This window comes from Sinohyriopsis cumingii, chromosome 4 (genome assembly GCF_028554795.1).
Source record: "Sinohyriopsis cumingii isolate HCF-2022 chromosome 4, ASM2855479v2, whole genome shotgun sequence".
NCBI classification, from domain to species: Eukaryota; Metazoa; Mollusca; class Bivalvia; order Unionida; family Unionidae; genus Sinohyriopsis; species Sinohyriopsis cumingii.
Window position 1 is genome coordinate 136,478,840 of NC_142964.1, and position 26,963 is coordinate 136,505,802.

General features: G+C 35.0%; 1 protein-coding gene across 1 annotated transcript in view; it reads left to right on the forward strand.

Annotated features, from left to right (window-relative positions):
* Nucleotides 1–26,963, forward strand: part of LOC149802151 (nuclear cap-binding protein subunit 1-like) — an 80,998-nt gene that overhangs the window by 32,943 nt on the left and 21,092 nt on the right. Inside the window, exons 12-16 of the mRNA XM_089956561.1 lie at nucleotides 5,257–5,320; nucleotides 6,487–6,597; nucleotides 14,650–14,714; nucleotides 23,397–23,534; nucleotides 25,818–25,921. Of these exons, the coding sequence (XP_089812687.1) occupies nucleotides 5,257–5,320; nucleotides 6,487–6,597; nucleotides 14,650–14,714; nucleotides 23,397–23,534; nucleotides 25,818–25,921 (482 nt within the window). The remainder of the gene's footprint in view (nucleotides 1–5,256; nucleotides 5,321–6,486; nucleotides 6,598–14,649; nucleotides 14,715–23,396; nucleotides 23,535–25,817; nucleotides 25,922–26,963) is intronic.

Sequence of the window (26,963 nt, forward strand, 5' to 3'; positions counted from 1 at the left end):
GAATGGATTTTTATCATTTAGCCTAGTTTGTGGATATATCTGATAGATAAGTTGAATGATACCATTTCATTAACTTCAAAAAAAATATTTACCTATAGATTAAACGAAAGTATCATGTGGTTATATATTGAATCAACACAAGATCAGTGATGTTTTATCAGTCACAGCTTGTTTGGGGTCAAATGTCATGACAAACAATTTTGCACTGGTGAACATGTTAATTTAAACACAAGAAAACACTCTTGTTATCGATTTGATACGTTGGAGTTTCTTAAAAATATTAGAGGTGGTTTCAGTATTCTGCAGTTAAAATAGACGGAATGGTCTTATCTTGAATTTTGGGCAGTTCTTTTCAGACAGTAGAGGAACAGTCCCTTTGAGGGACTTTTTATCTAGTTTTGCTTTCCTTCACAAATGAGATGCCACATCTTACAGGACACATAGTAAATGTCTGTCTTCCTATGGAAACATAGTCGAGCTTTTGATCTATCATTATATGACAGTTGAAAGTTATCATATAATATATGAAAGGTCCATATCTACTCTTTAACATTTATATTAAAATGAGCTCCCACAGACCCTGAAATGGGTAATTTTACTGATTCAGCAATTTGCTGGAATTTTTTAAATGAATTTGAAATTCAGATTGTTTGTTCTATGTTTACATTCCATTTGGGTTTGCATTTCATCTGTCATCCCATTATTTTGTATTTGCTGTCTCTGAAATTCAGTCTGATTTTGCATGTATTTCTTCTATTCATCATTTTCTTCTAATTTCATTAGTTATGAACAAAATGGAAATGCATCTATCGGTCAGATTTTTTGAGAGTATTAAAGGGAGAGAACTATTGCTTTCCTGTCTAGTCTTATTAAAAGTATGCTTCAGTAAAACAGCTAACACCTGAAATGCAAAGGACAGCATTCTGTTGATAAATTAAATAAAAATATAACCTCATATGCAGTAAATGTAATAATAGAGTTGTAGATTATTTTCCAGCAAATTTTACTATTTTCATTTTGTGCAGATAAATACTGAACAGATGCAACCAGTAGTGTTGGTGCCATTACATCAAAGGCAGTTTATATGTCTGCCTTGACAAGAACATTGTCGTGGCTTATAATGAGCGAAATATTGTCAGTGTAAAGAATCTGATACAGGATTATCATGTACAAGGATTTTAATGCGGAAATTAAAAAGTTGCCTGAGAATAATCAGTCTTCAGATTCATTGACATAATGCATTTAGTCTTTGTTTTATTTTCATCCATGGTGTAGCAAGAAATTCTGAACCTCATCCAAAAACATTTTGTGGCCCTTTCCCAATAAACAGGTTGTTTGATGGGAAATTTGGCAGTCACTGGGCCTGGTCATCCCTGCAGTTGCTTCACCACAGGTTTTCAGTCATCATTCATCATTTTCCTTTTGCATTTATTTGTGTTTATGCTTCATTTTGTTATAGATTAATTCTTCCTTTTGCATTCATTTAGCATACTGTTTTGATGTCTGTTGTAAAATGTTACATGTAAAAGGACCTGTAATTGGTTTAGGAAGTTGTCCGTGTATGTGTACATGTATGCTCATATATCTGGACTGCTTGGTCATAATTCAAAGGCAGATTATTATATGGTCCTACATTCTCATCCATAATCCATACAAGGTCTGTTGCAAATTGACATTTATTATTTCAACTTGTCAAAGACCACTGGACCAATCTAAGTTAGATTTAGATGTTACTAAAAATAGAATTGTGGATGACTTCTCAAAACTGTTTAGTAGATATTGCCTAAATTTTACAGCATGTCATAAAATCCTTTCAGTTTTGTACAAACCTTCAAATAATGTGTCAAAACTGCTAAACAGAAATTGTAGAAACAGAAACTGAACAAAGCTGATGGCATACTGGTATGAATGCCTATCAGATTTGAGGAAATGATACTGATCTACCTTTAAACAGGTTCCATAGAGGACATTGAAAACTTTGAAAAGCCTTGAAAAATGAATTTGTCCCCCAAGGCCTTGAAAACACCTTGAAAAATCAAAATATTATCTGGGTACCTTGAAAAGACTGATTTTCTTGAAACCAAAAGGAATTAATAAATAGATTTCATTTTACAGATTTAAATAAAAAAGAAAAGGATAAAAAGCCCCAAAAACCAAAACAAAATAATTTCTTGCTAAGTTTGTGCCAGAACAGAAATTTCCACATCTGGCCAATGCACAGTCATACATTTTGAATTTCCGATTGTATGTAGCCCGGATGTATCTGTGGTTTAAATTTGAATAATTTGTACACTTTGAATTGTCTCGTTGCTGTTTCCAACTTTGGTTTCAAGATGGAAGAAAAGTATAAAGTTTGGATTATGAGATCTTTCTCAGACAGCTTTGCAAATTATGCCAGAAGGATATTGATTTGTGTGCAATGGGAGAGATTGCTTTTCGGTCACATGCAGCTGGAAGAAAAGAAACCCATTACAGCTAATATGGCAAAACAAGAAGCCTTCAGAATGAAATGTTTTTTGATGAAAGAAGTAGGTTTGTGAACACAGAGATTCAAGTTTTAAAATAGAAACTGTGTAAAGTCTTAATTATGAAATTAGTTAGATCTGATTCTATTTTTGGATTAAGTAGAAATAGGACAGAAAATAATTGCAATCAATACAATAAATCTAAAAATATAGAATACAGCTAAGCTGAGAAAAATATTAATAAACTATAAAATAGTTTAAAATGTCCATATGCTGTTTTAAATAAGTGATAATATAAATAAGAAATATATTTGTTACTTTCTTTTTGTTTGATGGGGGTGGGTGAAGAAAAAAGGCAGGTACTGAAATAGACATTGAGAGAATGACAGCTGCTGCTGATGACTATGCATTGAAAGCAGAGACTCGTAGGAACATTTCTTTTATTACGACATCAAATAGTTTGAGGAAAAATGTATAGGAAAAAAATGGCTGAACTCGGAGCTCTTGAAACAACAGCTTGATGACAAGCTACAATAAGTGAAAAATTCACCCTAAAATATAATTTTACACTTTGTAAATAGTGTGATGTAGACAGAGAAAAATGAACACTGTTCAGTGACTGTATATTATTCTATTGGCCATATGTAGCATGTTTAGTATTAATAGGAAGGATATCAATGATCATACTCTTGACTTCATGTTGTTTTTGATAATAAAAAATTTGCCATGAAATGTGCCTCGTAAGAAGTAATGGTAAGTATCAACTTGTGTTTACATATATTTTCATTCATGTCTCCTTTAAAATTACCATACTAATGCACCTTGAAAAACATGATTTTAAAACTTGAAAAACCTTGAGAAAATCTTGAAAATTTTGAAAGAAATATGCTACTAACCCAGCTTAAATATTGCATCATTTACTAAAAAACAAAAAAGCTATAAATGACATCAGAAAGTCCTCTCACATCATATTATAGAGGTATTTCAGACTTAGATAATTTTGGTCCACCAACAAATATTGCTGTCGTTACTAAAAAAAAGAAGAAAAAACCACTACCCAGAACTACACCAAATATTACAGAAAGTATTCTTTTTTATTTTTAGTGATGGAAATCCACTGTCAATTAAGGCCAGCTAAAAAAAATTTAAACCCCTGAAATGTATTTTTGCAGAAATTGCTCAAAGCTTTTGAACCAAATGTAATATAAAGCATCCTGGTTTGAATGCTGTTCGGTTCCTATTTACAAATAAATCTGGTATGCCATCCTGTATAGCAGTCATTACTAAAAATATAAAACCCATGAAATGACTGCTTTTATGAAACTATTTAACAGAATTTGAACAAATTTTCCAGCAAGCATCCTGGCATGAAGGACTCATTTTATTACAGATAAGAATTCCTTATCAAATATAGATGCATTACTAGAGAACAAAAAAACAAAGACATGAAGCAACTTGGAAATTTGATCATCAGAATTTGACAGGAAGCATACTGGTGACCTTTCTGTTTTCTATGAATGATGCCAATGCATGATCAGATGTAGCCACTGTTACTAAATATATATAAAAAGACTGTAAATAACTTTTTTTGCCAAAAAACATACATGTTTTTAGTCGGCTGATCATCCCTGTCATTCATTGCTGACCCTAACACTTTTATCTCTGGGAAAAAATATGTTTAAAAGAATTTCCAGAAATTAATTTGTGCATCTCATTGAGCTTGTTTTGCCCAGCACTTGAGGCACTTAGTACGTGTTCTATATATATATATATATATATATATATATATATATATATATATATATATATATATATATATATATATATATATATATAATTTTTAAAATTAGATCATATAAACCTTCGTACCTACCTTAATTTCAATACTAGTGCAATATGAAACATATTTATGGGGTGGGGGGCTTATCTACAAAAATCTTTTGTAAAGAATTGGAACAAATTTGACAAAAGCATCCTGGCATGAACAAATGAAGCTGATCTGTCGTCTGATATAGCAAAATAAAGAAGCCTACAATTTTATTTTTTGTTGCCAGTCATGAACAAATGAAGCTGATCTGTCGTCTGATATAGCAAAATAAAGAAGCCTACAATTTTATTCTTTGTTGCCAGTCAACAGAATCTGAAGAAATTTTGACAATAGACATCTTACCAACACTAATTTCTTGACTGTCTGTTCTTACATTTGACTAATAAATGTTTGGTGAGAAATCCCAGGCCTCATTACACCTCTTGCTTTTACACTAGTCTTACATATTACATTATGGTATTGTCCATCTGTTCGTTAACATATGCTTGGACGCTGAACAACTCTAACTCTCCCTGCACCATTCTGGACCATGAGTCATGTTTCGGGATGAGGCCAAAGGGGTAACACATTCTGGTACTAAAGTGATTTTGATCACATATATTGAACAGTGCCTTCTGTCTTCACTTATATTTTAATAACCCCTAACCCAGTTTGCTTCACATTTGGGATATATCATCATTACATACTTTTCTTTCTCCTTTTACCTGCCTGTCCCTGAGTAGGGTAATAGGTCAATAATATATATATGTAGCTTGCTTGGGGCATATCATACGTATGACACCATCTCTGGTTTGTTGTTTTCTTGCATAAATATATTTTCATGTACTGGTATGTTGACTAGACATAGAATTGAATTATTTTTATCGTTGCATGACATGTGTTATATTACCTTGAGTAAAGTCCTCTGTACCAGTAGTATGTAATTAGATATGCGTAAAAAGTAATACAAGATTTCTTTTCCAGTGCTGCGGCCTTGCTGAGTTTTCCATCGAAGAACAAAATACCTCTTAATTACATGATAGTGGAGGTATGACAGATTATTATTTTCTCTTTCCGATATTGTTATTAATTTAAAAAATACAGTTATGACATGTACAGGTAGTTCTTGGAATTGATGTAGTTAGAGGTAGTCTTAATATTAAGACATATAATTAGAATTTTTATATCAGCATTAGTTTAATTATTTAAAAAAATTGTTTAACCCTTTACCTCAGGCACTTTTGGATGCCTCTACCCTATTCTCATGGAAGTACTATAGTACAACTCTATCTGATTTGCATATAGGCACATCTGGATGCCTGTGCACCATCTGCATGGAAGCATGTTTTGATGCCTACAATAAACATCAGTCATTTTGAGCTGGTTTTTGTAGTGACACCTTTGAAGATAACCCCCAGTTAGATACTAAACGCATTGATGTAAATGGCCTTTATGTCACATTATGTGGTTGCTATTAAAGATGTAGTCATTATCACCGCTTAAAGTAACTGAGTCAGATTCTCTGCTCTCCAAAATGGAGACAGTGGATTTTGTTAAGCACATTCTTGAGATCAGCTGATTAGAATTGTGAATTTAAAGGCTTCCGTAAATCACATATAGGCTTCAATATCAATGTTGGCAACACTGATTTTGGATAATTTATCAAATTTGATGAGTTAGTGATACATAATTGGACAATTAACAGGTTCAGAAAGGTCAGCTATGGTCGGTCACACACCTTTACTGACTTGGTGTTGAACGAGTTCTGTCAAAACTAATTTTACGATTATAAAGATCAGATTTTACTCATAAACTCATCTATAATAAAAGGTAGGTAAGAAAGATAAAATGGGTAAAATTTATGTTGAACTCAACATATTTTTCACTGCTATAAACATTAGAGGCGGGCCTATTTTCATAAAGTCATTAAGTAACAAGTGTTCTGTTTACTGCACACTGTGGCTTTGGCCTACACAGTAACAGCAACAGATGCTGTGAAAGGTTAGAAAGTTGGTATCTTGCCTTGGGTCATATTCCTAATAAAGTCGTCAAACTTTGTGTATACTGTGCAAGTCCTGAAAGTTCGGAAGTAAACCTCTGCTGAAAATAATATACATTTAGGTACTTAAATACATTTTTTTTTTAAAAATGCATCTGTATTTTTATACAAGTTTTGATAATGTTGTAAGTACACATTTGTATTATCTGTTTCAGGTGATGTTTGGCCAGTTGTTCCAGCTGCCAGAGCCACCCTACCTTGAGATTTTCTATGGATCGGAACTAATAGAATTATGCAAACTGCAGCCAGGGTCAATGCCACAAGTTGTATCCTTTTAAATGTACTTTTTTATTAAGTTATAGGATAGAATTTATGCAGTGAATTATGGTGTTTGTCCTTTAAGTTTGATTGTGTTGGTAACATAGGAAGACATTGTTCATTGGATAGCCTCTTAATCTCTTTGAAATTATGTACACATATTAGACTGGTTCAGGTGTTAATTTTGCAATTCACAATTTTTCAGTTAAAATAATAATGTAAATTTTTTTGTCCATTTGTTTGCCAGTGCATCCATCATTCACACTTACATTTCTGTAGCAAAACTCCGAAATTGTGCTAGATTTCTCCTTCGAATATGTTTTCCCAATTGCATTATGAAAATAAGCTCCACCACTACCTCTCAAATCCAGCATTTCCAGAAGATAAAAATGTTTGTCATTACCATGTATACAAAGGGAAGAAACTCTTGCCATTACCTCCCTATCACTCCTCGTGTTTGTTGCTAGTTTAAGCTTTCACTTGGTACAAGTAGCATCGTCCTACATAGCCGCTTCTAATCATTCAACAATCTGCATGAATTTGAACCATCCGTCCATAATTGTGGCGAATATTCTATGTTTTCATGTGTCCACAAAAGATTGGTAACCTTTATTGGGATATTTTTGTGGATAAATTTTGACCTTGTAAGTTGCACACGATAGCATCACATGCATGCGTACTGTATTTTTTGAGTTGCAGTCAGGGCTGAAATATAATATTTTGTGATATTGTGGATGCTATTTATAATTCAGACTGGTTATTCCCATTGTTATTTTTAGTTATTTGCAAAGGCAATGGCAGTGAAATATAATAAATGTCAGAGGTACAAGGTCAGCAAATAAAATTATGAAGTTTGCCTCACATGTACTTCTCCAAGCCACAGCTACAAAAGTCAAGACTTCCATACTTGTTAAGGAAGAGGAAAGTCAAGCTTTTGATCTGCTTCCTCAGTCTGTGAAACTTAGAAACATTTACAGTCATCTTTCAGACATTTTCTGCGACCTGAGGAATTCATGAGCCTTCTTTTGTTAGTTCGTTATCAGTTTCATATAACACATGCAGGTACCATGCACACTCAAAACATATGGCACTGACATTTTGAGCATTGATAAGAACAATTCAATAGTACAAGTGTCTAACCCATTGTTCTATAAAGTCAAAGACAATATTTGATGCAACATCAAAACTTATGCGGAATATGGTGCCAGCATTATTGGTGATAGACTTCGCATCTTTGGCTCATTTTTGTCCAACCAAAAATGCTGGGAATAAGCATGCATGGGAGTGGACAGGACAAATAGCCAAGGTGATCACTATGACAGTGCACCATTCTATGGCAAAATTACATCTTCATTAAATCTCAGTTTAGTAAAATGTGACATTCTTGAAGCTACATCAAGTCATGGCTCTGAAGATTGCCTTTCAGGTCACTGCTGTTGTTCGGGGGTTGTTTGGAAGATATATGAAAGTGGGCAGCACAAGAAGTACCACTCCTACTATCCTTACCTACTCCCTCTCCTTTTAGTCCCCAGCAGTCTTTGCCACAAAGGTGAGATGTTAGGAGACAGAAGGAGAGATGACAGTGCTTCTTTCAGCAACAGCAATCTCAACCATACCAAGATTTCAGATGACAGCAGACATTTCAGCCTGGAAAGCAATTCAGTAAGGGAGAAAGGAAACAAAGTTTCTCTCACTTCAAGCCTTCCAACAGTCACCATTGACTTGTTATCCTCACTGCTGATGGAGATTTCAAGTTGGTGCCAGACTGCTCCATTTTAGTCCTATAGGGATTCACTTTTTTCCAAACAATGAATGGGAAATCCAAATAGCTATGGAGGGGCTCCAGATTAATTTATCCAGCCTCTTTCTCTCATGTTTTCCCTTCTATAACATATATTACAACAGATCCCATGAAGGAAGAGATCTTAATGGAGCAATCACATTACTCTCAATACTGGTGGTGCAGAGAATTCACAAGCCAAACTCTCCAGGATTTTTATTCAAGGCTTTGCCTGGTACCAAAGGCCAGTGGTAAACTTAGGTCATCGGTAGACTTAGGTCAGTGGTAGACTTCAGCTGGCTAAACAGATTCATGCTAGCACTGAATTTCAGGATTAAAACATTGTGATCACTATTCCATTCCCTCAGACATGAAAAGTTTATGAGCAGACTCAATCAAACTGCTTTTTTCATGTTTCGGTTCATCCATTTTCATGCAGGTTCATTCCATTTGCATTCAATGGATTAATTTACCTATTTCCTTTTCTACCTTTTTGACTAAATGTAAGCCCATGGACATTCACAAAAATAGTCAACAATGTCATATCCTTGTTTAGGATCTCCTCATTGGCAGTGACTTTGGCACATGACAATGGCATCCTTCAGAAACACATGGTAAGTATTATTTTGCTAAAGAAAATGAACAACCTTATACTTTTCACCCATCTTGATTTTCTCATGAAATTAAGAAAAGTCTTATGTTTTCCATACCTGCCAACCCTCACGATTTTGGCGTGAATTTCACGACTCTCTATAGCAATTCAAAGATTCACTCCAAAAAAAAATCATGAATTCCTGGACCCTCAGTCATCTTAAATCAAATAGCTTATCTTGTTAAGTGCTTGTCAAAATGGCAGCAGTGGTCACTGATGCCAATAACAGTCCCATAGTGCTAATCGTGATATTAGTAGAACTATATGCATTTGTTATAGTTTGCCCTGTAGCAAGTATTGTAAAGTATATAATCTATATTTAGAACAGAATTTTTACAAATGCTCATGAAGAAAACCAGGGCCCAACTGATTTGTTTTTAAAAATGGCACATTTACATACATATAGCAGCTATAATTGTTTTAAAACAAACACTAAATGAAGACAGCTTTTTTTAGTGTAGGAATTTTTAAGATATTGAAAGATTAGCATATATCCTAATTTGCAGACACCACTAATCGTTAATCGTTCAATGTTTCATCTTCAGTTTTGTAATTAAGCTATACTAACCTTCAAATGTTTTCACCTCCAAGGGAAAATATATGTATTCCACAAAAAGTGAAGTATAGATTGGAGTACACCAAAAATTGGCCTTGCATTCAGCCATCAGACATCGATGTAGATTATGGTTTTCACACAGTAGTGTGCTGCGAATTTTAGAAATGGGAATGTGCACAGGGGCTTGTATTGTTGCTTACAATTTACCTGTCTTACATATAGTATATAATAATATATATTTTGGCTTGTGGCTGAATGATGTGAAAAAGCACACTGCTGGCAAAAAACATATTGATATTGCGAAAATTAAGAGCACCCACAGCAGATTTCAGCTTTGGAGTACTTCAAGCCATCTACACAAGCCGTCTTCCTGCAAGCTACCAGTGCTGAAGCACTGTTTATGAGTTTTCTTGTTGAATGTAACCTGCCTTTCTCTGTTGGAGATCAGCAACAGTGACAGTTAAAGAGTATTTCCTATTGTGAGGAAAAATAAGACAAACTTACGTGTCTCCTTAGGTGCTGAACATTTGCAACAATTTTAGTCACCAAGATTAACCAGCAGGCAAGAAGCCTGAACTTTTTTGAAAACACATTTACCATGGCCTGATTGAGGAAGTCTGCCACAGCATCATACTATGACAAATAGTGTGAAGTTTGTGTATATCAGTAAATGTGGCTGTAAATAAATTTGTACATGTAATCAGTGTAAATAATATGTTTAAGTTTTATTTTGGGATTTTCATATAATGCGGTACTGGCCTTTGAAGTTGATACGGTATACTTTTTCACTAATTGTGTTCAAAATTCACTAATTTTATCGCTCTTTTCACTAATTACGAGTCTAGGTGGTTCTTATAGGGTGCTTCCTCCACCAAGTTACACTTGTCACCATGTATAGCCTATCGTGTGCTGAAAAATGGTGTTAAGCAGATGGCAACATTTTCTCAGACTCTTTGTGGAGAACATGTTAGTTCTGGTTACTAACAGTGGATATCACTTCATGATTTTTTTAAAAATGTTGGCATCATGGTAGAATGAATCCAGGTCATAACATAGATATGTCAAACTTGATGGTGAACTTTGACCATACAAAGGATAAATCGCTCACCCTGTTTCGAAATGAGATCTCTCATGGGTTGAGACTTGGCTGATCTCGGAGAAGCCTCTTTGAAGATGTTACCTTAGGTGTTTTAATAATGCTATCTTTGGCATGCAGGATGAGTGAGCTCTTTCAGCAGACCTGAACTATTGCCCGGTTTCATAGCCAAGAACCATTTGCAGTCTGGGGGCAGTCGAAAGGTCATTATCCAGATTCTTTCCTCTGTTGGCAGCTAGTGAGATCTGGTCTGAGCTCTCAGAATTTACATGAAATGCATGGAGACTGTAGACCAGATGGCCATCAGACCTTTTTGAGGCCAGCACATCCTTCTCCACTGGATTTAACAAAGTTAAGGGAAAGTCATTCTCTTTCCTTATCTGAGTGCTGTGGTTGCTGTCCACATGACCTTTGTTTGTGCTTCTGTCCTATGAGGATAATGGTTTATGTTTATAGGTAGTTCAGACATTCCTTCCCATGAAAGAAGCCAGTGGTGGAGGTTGGATGATCATGCATTTCCTGTCACCTATTCTTTAACATTAAAGTGATTAGGAATGTGTTCAGGGTAAATGTGTTTCTTGGAGAATAATTTACTGATCACATTACTAATAAACCCGGGGCCCAGAGTGGCCAAGTGGTCTAAAGCGCTCTTCGTTACGGATCACTGACACACACACAGTCTGCATGGGTACGAGTCTTGCATTTGGCTAATGTGGATATGTGAGAAAGCTTGCCAGTAGCTTCTCGTGGGTTGATGGTTCTTTCTGGGGCTTTCCCAGAGTTCTTCCTCCACCATTAATACTGGCCGCCATGTATTGCCTGTCAAGTGCTGAAAAATGGCGTTAAACCCTCCTATACCCTCCATTATAAGGCAGTTACTTGTAGGGAAAGAAACCCATAGACTGCTTGTACAAGCAAAAAACATTGAAGTTGGCCTACGAATGCTACAAATACCTTGAAATAGAAACTCATGAATAAGTACCCGTTCAGAATGGAATTACACATATATTAGGAGTTTTACTAGGTGCTAGAGACTTGCATGTACAAAATAATTATAGCCTGAACTGAAAGTGAAATCGCTTAGGCTACCAGTGCAATACCTAGATGTGTGATGATGACAAAGTGTTAGCAAATTGTAAAAGCAGAACCTTGTTGGGATAGGAAGAGAAAAAGTTGCTAAAGGCAGAACTTTGTCGGGACAGGAAGAGAAAAAGTTGGAAATATAGATGGAATATACTTTCCTTAGAAGTGAAAGACTCTTCCAGCTTGTAATGGTATATCTTCCAAATAGATTCAATATGCAAGGTCTTTTGTGATGAGAGCATGCTTACTGGCATGAGCAGAACTAGTAACTGCAGGGCCCCTAGACTTTGCCACCAATTCTTATACCTGAGGGGAGATCACTCTGCCCAACCACCCTATAGGTCGGCAGTCAACATTTAGATCGTTTTAATTAAAAGTAGTATCTGAGAGGGCTGGATTTGCAAGGTAATATTAGTCGTTCTCCTAACATATTATGATTGGGTAAGTATTCTTGAAGAAAAATATTTTACTATGAAAAATTGTTTTACATGTAAGTTTCTTTCTCCCACTACCTTTTTTTTTATACTATGAGGACTTTTTGAGTTTTTTGTTTGTTTGTTTTTTTAGTTTTTTCAGTGGTGCTAGTATTATACACCATGTCACTTTGGGTTGCAGTACTTGTAAATTTTTTATGACTTGTAGTTCCTTTGAAGTAATGGTAAATACAGATTGCTTTCAAGTACAGTTATTTTGTGTTTATATTTTACTTAATTTAAAAGCATTTTTGCTTTTATCATGATTCTGTGTTATTCCTTGAGAATATATAATACTAGTAAAATCTTACTGTGCCTTTTGTTATTGAAAAATTGTCATGTTCAGTATTTTCGTTTATTTTCTCTCCATCTATTGTCCGTCCATCCATCCATTCGTCCATCTATCCATCCATTTGATTTGGTGAGGAAAAATCCCAAACTTATACACATACCAGATTTATGGATAAGATGGACCTCCAATAATTCCTACAAAAAGAGATTGCGATAAAACTAGAATGATACGTCACTTTCGTAATTCTAGGACTGTAAATATATAAATACTCACTTATAAGTCAGGTTCAACTGCAGACTGCATAGACCCAGACCTGGTAAATATATTCATATTATGAAACCGTCAACAAGTCGTTCAGTCATGTAACAGACTGGGTTAGGGTTATAGAAAACTCTGCCATGATTTTATCTGCTTGCATGATTTTTACTTATGAATTTATTGACAATTTAATCATGGGCCAATATGTGTAAAGAATTTGAAATGAGTGAATGTTGGATGCAAATGTTTATGAATTTGGTTGAATCATTTCTTTGGTTTGCAGGCCTTGATAAACATGGCATTGAAATTAATCTGCAAGTTTTACACATTTATTACAGAATTCTATTTACATTACAGTTCAGTATAATTAAAAATACATTTGGATTACTCTTACATAATACATTTATCATATGATGTTACACACATGTTAAATAACTTTTGCAAACAAGTCATTTTGTTAGATATAAAATTTTTGATGTCATGTGATGAAGTGACATGGTGAAACCAATTAATGACGAAGATCTTATGACTAATGTATGGTGTGCGTGTGTGTGTGTTAATTTGAAACAGTCAAAGTATAACTAGAATGTGCATCATTTGTGTTTTGTTTATAGTGGAAGTTCATGAAATTCAAGTTAATTATTACATGTATTTTATAATGTCAACATATATGAGCATTAAAAAGGCAATAACTCAATGTTAAACACAGAGAATTGACATCTCTCAAAATGACTTGCCCCATCCTGGAGTAAACCATGTGACTTTAAAAATCAAACAAATAAATTGTAGCACTTTGAGTTTTGAAATTCTACTGTAATTCAAAATGCCAGTTTGATTCAAATGTAGATTGTTCAGACAAATAATAATATCTCACATTAATAATAAATCTATATCCATATAAATATTATGATGATGCATTAATAATTAATATATAGATCCTGATAAATGTAAATATGAGATATTAATTATTAATATATATCAAGATAAATGTAAATATGACATATTAGTAATTATTCTGATAAATATAAAGCAGGGTTTATGTTTTGGGGATCACGGTTGCTCTTGCACCGTCTCACTCCTTAAATTGCTTCTGAAGATTTCCATACGTTTTCTGAGGGAACTTTTGAATTTTTCCCCAGATTTCATGGCAGTTGCCTTTCATAAATACTGATATGTTTACAGGTTCCTCCATGTTGATATATATGTCATGTACTATAAATGATGATATAAATATTTTGGTGGCAGGAATGTATTGTAAACATTAATTAATTTAGTTTAATGATGAAACGTATTGTTATTCCTAACAATTTAGCTTATTTGTTGACATAATCAGATTAAACCAGTGTTTATGTTTTGAACGTGCAGTTTTACTTAACTGACATTGACATTTTCATGTGTCACTGTTCCTTTGCACTTATGCATACAAATATGTGATCTGTTAAAAAGATTATATGCAATTAAGTTCAACCAGTCACATTTCAACAATGTAATGTTACTCTGTGTAGGTACAATATTGTCATCACTGACAGTGAACAAATGGTGACAAAAATATGATGTAAAGTTTGTGTCAGGCATTTGCCAAAAAGATGCATTGACAGTTGTATTCATGTTTGAGGAGAGTGAATAATCCTGATAAATATAAAGATGGCACATTAATATTTACTGTAGGTTATTCAGATGATTAGATCATGCAAAAATAAATGTAGGTTGTCCAATTAAAGGATAAGATTACACTTTAATATTTATAGATTTAGGGACTACTCCTAATCGTTTTGTAAAATATAAATTGTGTTCTATAGTTATTCACATCAATACTTTACTGACATACTGTAGTTTTCATTTAAATATTGTTGACCTTTACCCTCCCAAGCTTGCACAGGCAACAGAGATGCTGTACGAGAGACTGGACACCATGAATGTATCCTGTATAGAAAGGTTGGTTATCATCAGGGATAAAACCCATTCTCCAGTAAATGCATTCCCTGATCTCATTAACATGTGGGGAAAGAATCCACTACCTCCTAAATCCAGCCCTTATGAAAAAATGAAAATTTGGTCTTTCACATCAAAATGCCATGTTGACAAAGGGTAGAAACTCTTCCACATTGCCTCCCTTACCAAAGCTAAGTGGTTACTCAGCAGCCACATGTTAATCACGTTAAACTTTTGTTTGTTATGTTCTTGATTATATGACTTGGATATCTTTGTTATTTCAATCTGTCCCTCTAGATAGGTAGTGTTGCATATTAATTTATTTGTTACATGTTACAATTATTATTGTGAATTTTGATCAGTATTCTTGTTCATTGGTAGGATGGTCTTCTTTATTATGGCCTTGTTCTCAAACATTATGTTGTTGGTACCAGTTGTTTATTTACACATACTGCTTGTAGATTTTGTTTCTAGAAATGACAAGTGTTACTGTTACATGTGAATACTTTTGGGTTGTTATTTTTAATTCATTTTTGTCATACTGTGATTTCATTTGAACAGTAACATGTGCTAAGTGTAAGTTTTTAAAGTCAATAAGTAGATACATGGTTTGTATCTGTCTTGCACACAGTGTTTTTTGTGTCATATGGTCAGAAGGTCCATGTTTTTATGGAAAAGCTTGACTGATCATTGGCAAAGAACCAAGAAGTGACTATGCACTTGCTGGCCTTGGCTGGCTAATATTTGTCCTTATTTCCATCACAAATCTCAAAAAGTGGCCCGGATTTATGGTGAGAGAGTGTACTCCCTGCATTGCCATCAGGTCTGTAAGTTCATGCATATTGTGTTTTGGGGTCATATATGATCTGTACATTGCACCTTCCATGCCAGATACTACGACTCTGTTTACAGCCATGCCAGCCAACTCTACCATTTGACTAGTAACGAGGTTTTCAAATGGGTGAGCTGTGTTGCATATCAGCTGGCTGTTCATGATATGCAGTCATACAGGGATCTGTTGAGGTGGCTACTAAACCAACTGTCCTCCACTCGCCGGCAAGCATACTTTCTGCTAATCCATACTGGCAAGAGACAAGCTGGGTCACTTAACAGGCCACCAATTCATATTATGAACCAGTTATTCATGACCTGTCCATTGAGCAAATATGAAGCAGTAAGTGTGGGTACAAATTTGATCAGTTAATGTACTCAAACCCTACCATATGATATACCGAATTCAGCTTTAAAGTGGCTGTGGAAGAATTTACCATGTTTTTCCAATCTCTAAGTGCCCACCATTGCTTTCGTCAAGTCAAGCTTATATGGTTAAAGCTTCAGCAGATGTGGAAGATGAGGACAAATTTGGACATTTCGTCTACTGCTTCAGTGGTCAGACATTATAGAGATCTCTGATAAACTGTCCGACAAGATTGTGACTTGGGAACTTGAAGGCTTTGTTTTTGGAAAGCCAGCTATCATTGTTGCTCTTGTTATACTGGAAACCCACATGAACTTGGACTAGGGTCTGTAGTAGAATGGAACCATGTGGCACAATAACTGTCTCTCCAGCTTATTGCATAGTGGCATGGTGAAAAGGTTAAGCAAGATATCACTGATCCCAACAATTTTTTTTATTCATTGTTTGTATGAAATATTTCAGCAATCTCAACCTTGTTTTGATTCCTACTCTGCGTGTGGTGCAGAATTATCAGGGAATATATTCCAATGAGAGAGATTTTACAACTCATCTTGCTAAATGTGGTGGCAGAATTGATTCTTCTGTCAGATTTTTTCATGCAGCCATTGCAAATGGCCCTACTGGCCCAGTGGCACCTTTTTCCAATCGTCTGTTTCAATATGTTACATTGTTGACAGACAAAATCCTGTATCAGTGGCAAGACCAGCTAGGGCTTAATGCCAGAAATTCTTTGGAGAAGCCCTAACCTGAGATTATCATTTGTATCTATGCAATCTTGTATGGTTGGATCTTATATGTTGCCCTGCTTTGCTGTGGTCAATGACAACTTGATTCAGGAGAAGAAATAGCCCCATATCAGCCTTTGGAAATTAAGGCTATAGTGAACACATTTCATTTTGGAAGGATCGGTTTTGCTGGAGAATAGGGTAAGGCAACTTGGTGGTGGTATCCTACCCCCTGTTACCAGTGGAATGAATGCATTCTTGTCAGGGTATTCCTATGCTGGTATTCCCAGCTAAAGATCATGGTTCAGATCAGACACATTTCCTACATGGTCAGTGTCCTACCAGTCTTTTTGTCATGAAGGGGCCATACTCTCGAAACATAATGGCCCATTCATCAGTTGGTCTTTCAGCGAGTTGGCACACTTTGGGAGTGTCCAATGATAGACCTATTGTAACCTTTTTCCAGTCTCCAATCATGGATCCAGAGCCTTTTGCCGTGTATGCTTTTTAAGTCAATTGGGATTTGGATACAAGACCTAAAGCACTACTTCAAATGCACTGAGAAGGATCATGGGGTTCAACAACCTGTTTCTTCTGGTTAAGGTCAGGAATGAGAAAATAACCCATCATGTCCTGGCATTGTGCCTGAAGGGAGTAATTCACTCAGCATACTCGGATGTCTCAAATGGCAGATACACCTCATGCAAGCTAGAGCATGGAGTTAGAGGGATCTCTGTGAGCTGCTCATTTGAATCTTTAAACATCATTGAAGCTCTTGGCCTGCACACACATTCTTGAGTTCCTGTTATAAAAATCTGGATCACATAATGAGAACTGATCATTGAAGCTCTTGGCCTGCACACACATTCTTGAGTTTCTGTTATAAAAATCTGGATCACATAATGAGAACTGAATCAGGTGTTTTAAGTATCTGCAGTCCACATAACCACCAGAGCTAGTATGCATCAACACAACCTCCTTGCCAGTGTGAGTTTTGTGCTTTTGCAGGGCTGGCTTAGATTTTTTTATCAGTAAGTAAAATTCATTCATTTGTTATCTGTTTGATGTTGTCAGGGATTGCATGACCATGTTTTGGGAGCATTTTATCTTTCATATAGTGGATCTTGCTACTCCTCCCTTGAAGGGTGCTCATGGTAGAGATTGGATGCATTTCCTCTTCCTGCTACATATTCTGATGTTAATTTGATAGCAGGATGTTATTCAGCAGAGAAAGTAAATTTTTAATTATTTATGTTTCTTGGAGAATACTTACCTGATCTTGTTATTATTAAACACCCCCACCTTTCCTTCAAATGCTATCATCCTTGCTGATGTATCACTCAGTGTAGAAATTTAGTGGTAGTAAGGTTAGGTAATGCATAAGAGTTTTTCCCCTTGTTTACATTGGTGTATAGATAGGAAAGTCAAAAAATGTCTGGGAAGGCTGGATTTTAGAAGTAGTTGAGAATATTTCCGAACATTAATGTGACCAGGTAAATATTCTCAAAAAAAATAATTGCAAAATAATTTACTTTTTATCTAGAGAGGATTTTAGTTATTGCATTCTGAAAAGGAGAAAACATGTATTGTGATATGTGTGGATAGATTTACATTATTAACAATTTGTTCATTTTTTGCACAAGTTAGTTTTGTTACAAAATTCAGATATGGAAATCTACATTGAAACTGAATGAGTATGACCTGAAGTAAGGGGAGATAACTATAGCTTAGGTATATTTTAATAAATGTCTTAATTTGTCACAGCAATCAGTTTTCTTTATGCAGGGATAATTCAAATAGAACATTAAAAACTTATTGTCCACCAAATTCAGATGTTCTCGTTATTTTATGTTTTACTTGCAGTTATTGAAGACTTTTTTGAATTTGTTGTTTGGTGTTTTTTCAGTTTCAAATTTTTAATAAGTTCTTTAGATAGAATTTTTGTCTACCCATATTCTTATGATTTGTTATCCATCAACTAGTATAAAATAATCTGTTCAAAGTTTTGAGTTTATATCTACCTTTCTCTCTGTCTTTCACTCTATCTCAAAAATGTAGGTTATTTATCGTGATACTTTCAGAAGTGTTGAGATATTTGATGAAGTTCATACATGCATACGTAAATACATATGTTTATAATATCCTTTAACTTTTGATACATTTTTAATCTACTCACATAAAACTTTGTACAATGTTGGTCCTTTGGGTATAGATTGTGCCAACACTTTGTACAGTGATAGTCCTTTGGATGCAGATTGTGCCAACACTTTGTACAGTGATAGTCTTTTGGATGCAGATTGTGCAAACACTATACAGTTCTAGTCCTTTGGATGCAGATTGTGCTAACACTTTGTACACAGGGTTCCCACACTACCGTTAAATCTGAAAAACGTTGGGAGAAATGATGATTTTTTTCCGACCATGAAAAATCTTTGAATTTTGCAAATATTGATGTAAGTCGGGAAAAACCTGGGAATTTTCTGCCACCACTTGATGCCCGAAACAGTTACATAATTGAGTCATAAATGAACTGATTATGAGTTAAATTTAATGAGTTCTGACTAGAATATTCGGAGGTTACAGTATGTATCATTTGGTGCTTGCCATAAACATTTGTTGAGTCAATCCAAACACTCAGTGGATTAGATTCTTCTAGTAGACTTGTTTTCCCCGCAGACAGCTCAATATCCGTATTTTTTCTTACGTGGAAGATATGAAAACCAGTCTACCATCACAAGAGGCCAACATGGTGTCAGTAAAGCGTAGCCGCTTACCAGATGACCTAGCAAACTTAAATGTTGTTAAATCAAGTCAGACCTGCATTAAATTGATATGAAAATTATTTATTTTCTCCCAAATCACAAATATTAAACTCATTATGTCTTTAATCTGCTGAAAGACAAAATAAAACTAGAACGTTGATGAAATTTGACCTGGTACTCACGATTTGCATTGGTAATCGTACGAGTACACAAATTTCACAACCCACATGTTCATGACCTCATATATATATCGTAATCACACAATATCTAATTGCCCATTTTAAATGTTGTAGAAAAAATATTAAATAAAAGTCGCATGCTGGTTGTAAAAAAAAATACAAAAATTGAAATAACCCAAAATTATGCATTTTTATTCCTAGAACAACTGCCAGGGTTTTGTCTTCTCATCCATGCAACAGAGAAATATGGCTGTTTTGCTAACCTTACTTTTCTTATCTCAGACCAGTCGTCTCAGTCAAGGTGTCCAGGTGCTCAGAACTACTTATAAAAAAATGAAAACCTTGTTGTCTTCTGCTGTGCCTGATGTAGTTGTTCTATAAAAACCCAACAACAACAAGAAATATATAACAGAACGCATAGTAACTTGAGGTCAATCCATCTTTGAGAACATACCATACAAAACATTTTGAGAGAGACACACACATACACACGATGTTGAGTTATTTGGTATTTTGCTGGTTTGTTTCACACAGCATGGTCAATTTTATCCTATATGCAGGCCTAACTCTACATTTTCAGGTTAGTGTCATTTAATGCAGCTAAAGCCACCTAACTAAATTTAAATACTTCATGTTAAACATATACTGTTAGCTACATTTAATGACGCTGACCTGAAAACTGACTGTGCTACCGATAGGATAAACTTTTCAATGCTGTGTGGAATGAACTATGACAGAAAACAGTGATCCATGCACATAGGCTAAGTCTACATACATCATAACCTCGTGGAGAGACAAATAAACAACCCCTTGACTGGAATTTCCTTGTCTTGGTCCAGAATCCCAACAAAGATTCTATTCAGCAATGGACACTCATGCTATACACATTACTGGCAACAAAAATCCCAACTTGCTCAACAAGTACAGAAAACTTAGTAACAGCCAGAAATGTGTTATGTCAAACACGCTTCTAATTTTGTTAAGCATCTGAAATTGTGCCCCAGTTCAATCAAACATATACCTACAATCTATAATGACAAATAATGCACATACCAGCCAAAAGGAATCATTTATCCATCCACACATTAATCCATAAGCAAATTTCATGGTAGCACTTGCCATATTGAAAATGAAACATTTTTTTGTAATAAATAGTAATTATTTATTGGTTATTTCATATAACATTCATGTATTAAATGTGATAATACCTCATTACTATGCAACATTTTATGTTGTTATTTTTCTTTGCTCATGCTTATAAAGTGTGTACTTCGGATGCAACATCACACCACAGCCCTCATTAACATATTTGTATTAATGAGCCACATGTAAACATTATGACGTGAACTATATTACACTAGTGAAGAGTTCTTTTTATTTTAAAATAAAATATTGGGTGAGAAAAATAATCTACATTGGGGTTTGGACTGAGACAAGGAAATCCCAATTGTGGGGTGACGTCTCCCCACTCGGCAAGCCTTGTGGGGAGACAAATAATGTAACCCCTTGACTGCGATTTCTTTGTCTCTGTCCAAACCCCAACATAAATTCTAAATGTATCATGTGACTACCACGTTAATATATGCTCTCTGCTTGATGAATCTGACTGGCCAGATTGCAGCAACAGGTTTCTTGGCATTGTTCTCCAAATAAATATGTTGCGAATTATATGTTCTTTCTGGTTTTTGCAAAAGATATGTGACTTTCATTTAATATAATTTAATTTTGTACAATGACAACATTTAAAAGGAGTGTGTTTTTGATATCACGTGACTTATGAGATTTGTGAAGTCATGTGACTAGTAATGCAGATGGCGATTATAGGATTATGTTTCATCTATGCTGTAGTTTCATCTAGACTGTCAGAGGATTAAAGACATAACGTTTATAATACTTGCGATTTCGGAGAAAATAAATCATTTTCCTCTCAATTTCATGCAGGTATGAGTCGATATAACATCGTTTAAATTTGCTAGGCCCACTAGTAGGTGACTACCATATGCTGCTAGGCCTAATGCATGGTGACAGCAAATTCCAAATTTTCAATATGCAATTTCTGACCCCACATCCCAACCTAAATGTCCATGGGGTGGAATATGTGGAGGAAATCTGGATTAGAAAATGGAATGCTATTCATTTTAAGCCAGATTTGTTGTCCAAAATGTCGAATCTGAGCTGAAATCTGGTGAATTGTGGATGGAAGCATTGGTTTCAGATCTTAAATAGAACGCTGGAGAAATGGGTAAATTGTCTTCCCTTATATTAAATCAAAAGATGATACGAGCTGGTATCAGTACAAGTTTGGGGACTGGTTTATCGAATTACAAGAAGACAAGTTGATTTTGCAGAAAATTCAGTTCTTTTTAGTACAGCAATTATAAATTTGAAGGTCTTCTGTCAGAATTTAAATCAACCTTTTTTTAAATGTTTTTGAAATGATGGATTTTTGACCAAATTGTCTTAAGGATTTTAAATTGTTTGAAAAAGTTTGTTTGGGATTTTATTGGCACAGATAAATTCAGGGTTAAACTTTTTTCCTTACAAGATAAGATTCTAATATTTTGCGTTTATTGTTTTTTCATGCTGTGATAGGAACTATTACTTTGTATAACATGCATATACATTGTTATATAATTATTTAGAATTGAAGGTTTGAAAGGAAACAAAACCAATTTATGTTCATTATGATGTTTCCACGTAGCAACATAATGCAGGTCAGCATAGTTAGAATTTGCTATCTGTACATTGTAATGAACTTACATGCCATTTCTAGGAATATAATCAAACTTATTTTGTGTGATACATTTTGTGGTTTTGTACAAGATCATCTTTTTTGACTTAGAAGTTTTGGAGTCTTGAAATAGAAACATCTTTAGATTTAGAAAATGCATTTCTTTAATAATCTAAAGTGTTCTGTAATTCCATTCAGTGATGGTCATGTGTGAACCTTGTAAAACTTAATTTCTTCCTGGAAAAACCCTGGAAATGACCTGTAAATTTATCTTCAGAAAAGCGTGGGAACCATGTGTACAGTGTTAGTCCTCTGGATGTAGATAATGCCAACACTTTGTACAGTGTTAGTCCTTTGACTATAGATTGTGCCAACACATTATACAGTGATAGTCCTCTGGATGTAGATTATGCCAGCACTTTCTACAGTGATAGTCCTTTGGATGTAAATTGTGCCAACACTTTGTACAGTGTTAGTCCTTTAAATGTAGATTGTGCCAAAACATGGAATTTGGATCTCATAATTCTTTTGTTGTTTGTCACATATATCTCAGAATTGACATGTTTAATTAATGAACCATGTATCAGCATGAGGCAGACTGTGATGTGTGGGTCATGCCATGGGATTTTTTTCCTACTTTCACACTCAGTGGTCATAGCAGAAACTATTAATATCACATCTTTATAATAATATACTTATTGGGTATAACAGGACAAACTTGTACATGCAGTTGACATTGACCTTTTCCCCATAGGAACATAGACTCTGCATTGTGACTTAGTAACTATTGTGGCCCCCTCTTAATAACAAAATATGTACACAAATATGAATTCAAATCTGTGCTCAGAGGGTCAGATCCAAGGGAGTCTGTTCTGCCCACCAAAACTTCCAAGGAACTTAGTTTAGCTCCACAGATTTTGGTGATGGATGGAAAAAGATGGGGAGCATAGGAATATGTGTTTTATATATATTCTAGTTTTACATTATACAAACAAAATATTAAACTTTCACTTTCATAGATCATGTGATTTAGTTTCACTTTATATAGCATATTTTCTATTTGTTTAACTGTCTTTTAATCTTTGTAAAGGTTTGCCAACTGGTTTTCATACCATTTGAGTAACTTCCAATTCCGCTGGAGCTGGGAAGATTGGAGTGCTTGTACATTGGTGGATCGTGAATTACCCAAGCCTAAGTTTGTACAGGAAGTATTCATCAAGTGTATGAGGTAACACAGAAAAAACAAATGAAGTTAACTTTAATTCCTCAGTTAGAACATTCTCTGCCTTTTCTGTGAGGTCAAGAAAGAAACTAATTTGCCTTCATTAAGCGCTACATTTAGAACTACTTTTGTCATAATGTACAATATGGTGGCAGAAGGAGACAGAGATACATGCAGAATATTGTCAGCTTTTTCCGTCACAACATGTGTGGTACACTCTGCCAGAGACATATTACCAAACCCTTCAAATATTTGTATTTTTCACCCATTGGACAGAGAAATCTAGCTGTTTTGCTAACCTTACTTTTCTTATCTCAGTCCATTTATCTCAAACCAATCGTCTCAGTCAAGGTGTGCACGTGCTCAGAACTACTTTTATAAAAAGGAAACCTTTGTTGTCTTTTGCTGTGCCTGACATAGTTGCTCGAAAATCAAACAACAACAACAACAAATATTTATAAAAAAACATAGTAACTTAATGCCAATCCATCTTTGAGAACATACCATACAAAAAGATTTTGAGAGAGACAAAGACACACATGCATATGATGTCAAGCTTTTTGGTATTATGCTAGTTTGTTCCACATAGCTTGGTCAGTTTTATCCTATATGCAGCCTTTGTTCAGTACATTTTCATGTCAGCATCATTAAATGAAGCTAAAGCTACCTAACTAGTTTTAAATACTTTGTGTGAAACAAATTATATACTGTTAGCTACATTTAATGATGCTGACCTGAAAATTGGCTGTGCTACAGATAGGATAAAATTCTCAATGCTGTGTGAAATGAACTATGACAGAAAATACTGATCCATGCACGTAGACTATAGACCTATACACTTTATTACACTTTATAGCCTCCCAACTCTCTTAACAACTACGGAAAACTTAGTAACAGCCAGAAATGTGTTATGTCAAACATGCTTTATTCTAAGTTTGTTAAGGATCTCCATTGTGCCCCAGTTGAATCAAACTATACCTACAATATTTAATGACAAATAATGTACTTACCAGAAGGAATGATTTATCCGTCAACACATTAATCCATAAGCAAATTTCACTGTAGCACTTGCCATATTTCCAAGACAGAAAAATAAATTTTCAAAGAATCTATGAACTTGAAAGTTTAGCACATGGTTATCCGCTAGGGTCCGTATTTGGAGGGTCCTTTATACATGGGGTTACTTTTACAATCAGTGTTAAAGACAACACAAGTATGTCACAAACAGTTTCCCCTCCCCCCTCCAAAGAAACGGTGAGTTATATACAATAGTGACACAAATCTTTAATTACCCATGAATAATCCAACGAAACATGTTACTCTTCATTACAGGCTGTATACTCAGTAAACTACAGTAGAGCTGAGTACCCACTATCGTTTCATTATTTACAATATAACTTTTCAAAATTAGAACTGATGAAAATGAAAGTTTCTTGTAATAAATATTAATTATTTATTATTAATTTGATATAACATTCATGTATTAAATGTGATTATACCTCATTACTATGTGACGTTTTGTGTTGTTATTTTTCTTTGCTCATGCGTATGAAACTGTGTACTTCGGGTACATATCATATTTGTATTAATGAACTGCATGTAAACATTTGCACGTGATTACATTAGTGAAGAGATCTTTTTACTTTAAAGGAAAATATTGGGTGAGAAAAATAATCAGCATTGGGGTTTGGACCGAGACAAGGAAATCTCAATCGTGGGGGGACATTATATGTCTCCCCATGAGGCAAGCCTTGTGGGGAGACGAATAATGTAACCCCATGACTGGGATTTCCTTGTTTCGGTCCAAAACCCAACATAGATTCTATATATTTCTGCAACTACTTCCGATGTTATATCTCAACAGAAATAGCCAAGCAGTGTTCTAAATTTTCATATTCTGTTTGAAAGTGCAAATGTTATATTGTTATGAAATCTGTTGAATTAGACATCTTTGCTTGAGTACTTATTTAATATAAACTATGTTAATTTAAAAGTATGGAGTTTTATTTTGGGGTCGCAATAACCCTGTATAAAAAAGTGTTATTTTACTAATTCAATTTTTTTAACCCAAATGACAGTAATATTGTGAAATACTGTTTTGTTATCTAAGTACAAATGCTTCAAACCTAATTGATTATCTTTAATAATTGATGTTCTACTAAAATAATTTGCTAATATGCTTCACATAAATGTAGCTTTGTATTTATGAATTAAATCAGTGTATTCTACAATGAGTTAATAACAAAATTTGGGATTTAATGAAACTGATAGGTTGATTACATATTTCAGACTTTCCTATCACCAGAGAATCAAAGATACAGTGCCAGAGAGTTTCACTTCTTTGATACCAGAGAAACCAGCAGCTTTTTTCAAGTATGAGATGGAGGGAGCTGGTAAGTTTTCAAAGCATAGTCATTGTGATGTTGTTTTACAGGGACATTTGACAAAATAATGTATATACTGCTGCTGCAACTGTTACAACTGGCCAACTTGAACTGGATGAGGGGTTTTGAAGATGCCAACCTCGAATCCTTCCAAGACACTGTTGAGTTCCTGATGCAAAGACTTGTGCAAAAAGCTACCGTGCAGTTGCTGGCAGAGTCTTCTGCTCCAGTGGCCTAGTGATTAGAGCATCTGCCTCAGATGCGGGAGGTCGTGAGTTCGATCTAAGGCCAACTCATACCAAAGACTTATAAAAATGGTACTAACAGCTGCCTCACTTGGTGCTCAGCATTAAGAGGTTAGTATTAGGACTGTTCAGCCTGGTGTCAGGATAATGTGACTGGGTGGAACATCATGCTACATATCTGCGGCATGATGCCTCAGTGCTGGACATCACTATAAACTGCCACACTGCAGACATCATAGCGATATGACTGAAAAATTGTTAAAGCTATGTTAAAAATCCAAATCACACACACACACACACACACACACACACACGCACAGTCCTCTGCTCAGCTACCGGTTGAAACAGTGGGTCTGTTTTTCCAGCAGATCCATTGGATATATACCACACCACTCAGAGGGATGATGGCACCACTTTGTCCATGCTGCCAGATTATGTTCTCAATGGATTTGAAAACAGTGCCTGAAAAGGACATCCTCCACATTGCGTGCAAGGACTATCCTTGATCAGTTAGTGTACTCCATCCCTACACTGTAGCATACAGTGATGAGCATTGAAAATGTCTATGAAAGAAATGTACTGAGTTTTCCAACTTCTGAGTGCCCAGAGTTGCCATCTGTGAGCCAAGCTTATAAGGTTAAAGCTTCAGTAGTCTCAGAACTACTGGGTGAACAACCCATCCAACCATTGTCTGCCACAGGCGATGAAGATCAAAGAGATCCCCACTTTTCTGACAAAACCTGGGAAGTGTGAAGGATTCCTTTTCAGAAAACCAGCTACCAGCATCATTCTCGTTAGACTCATGC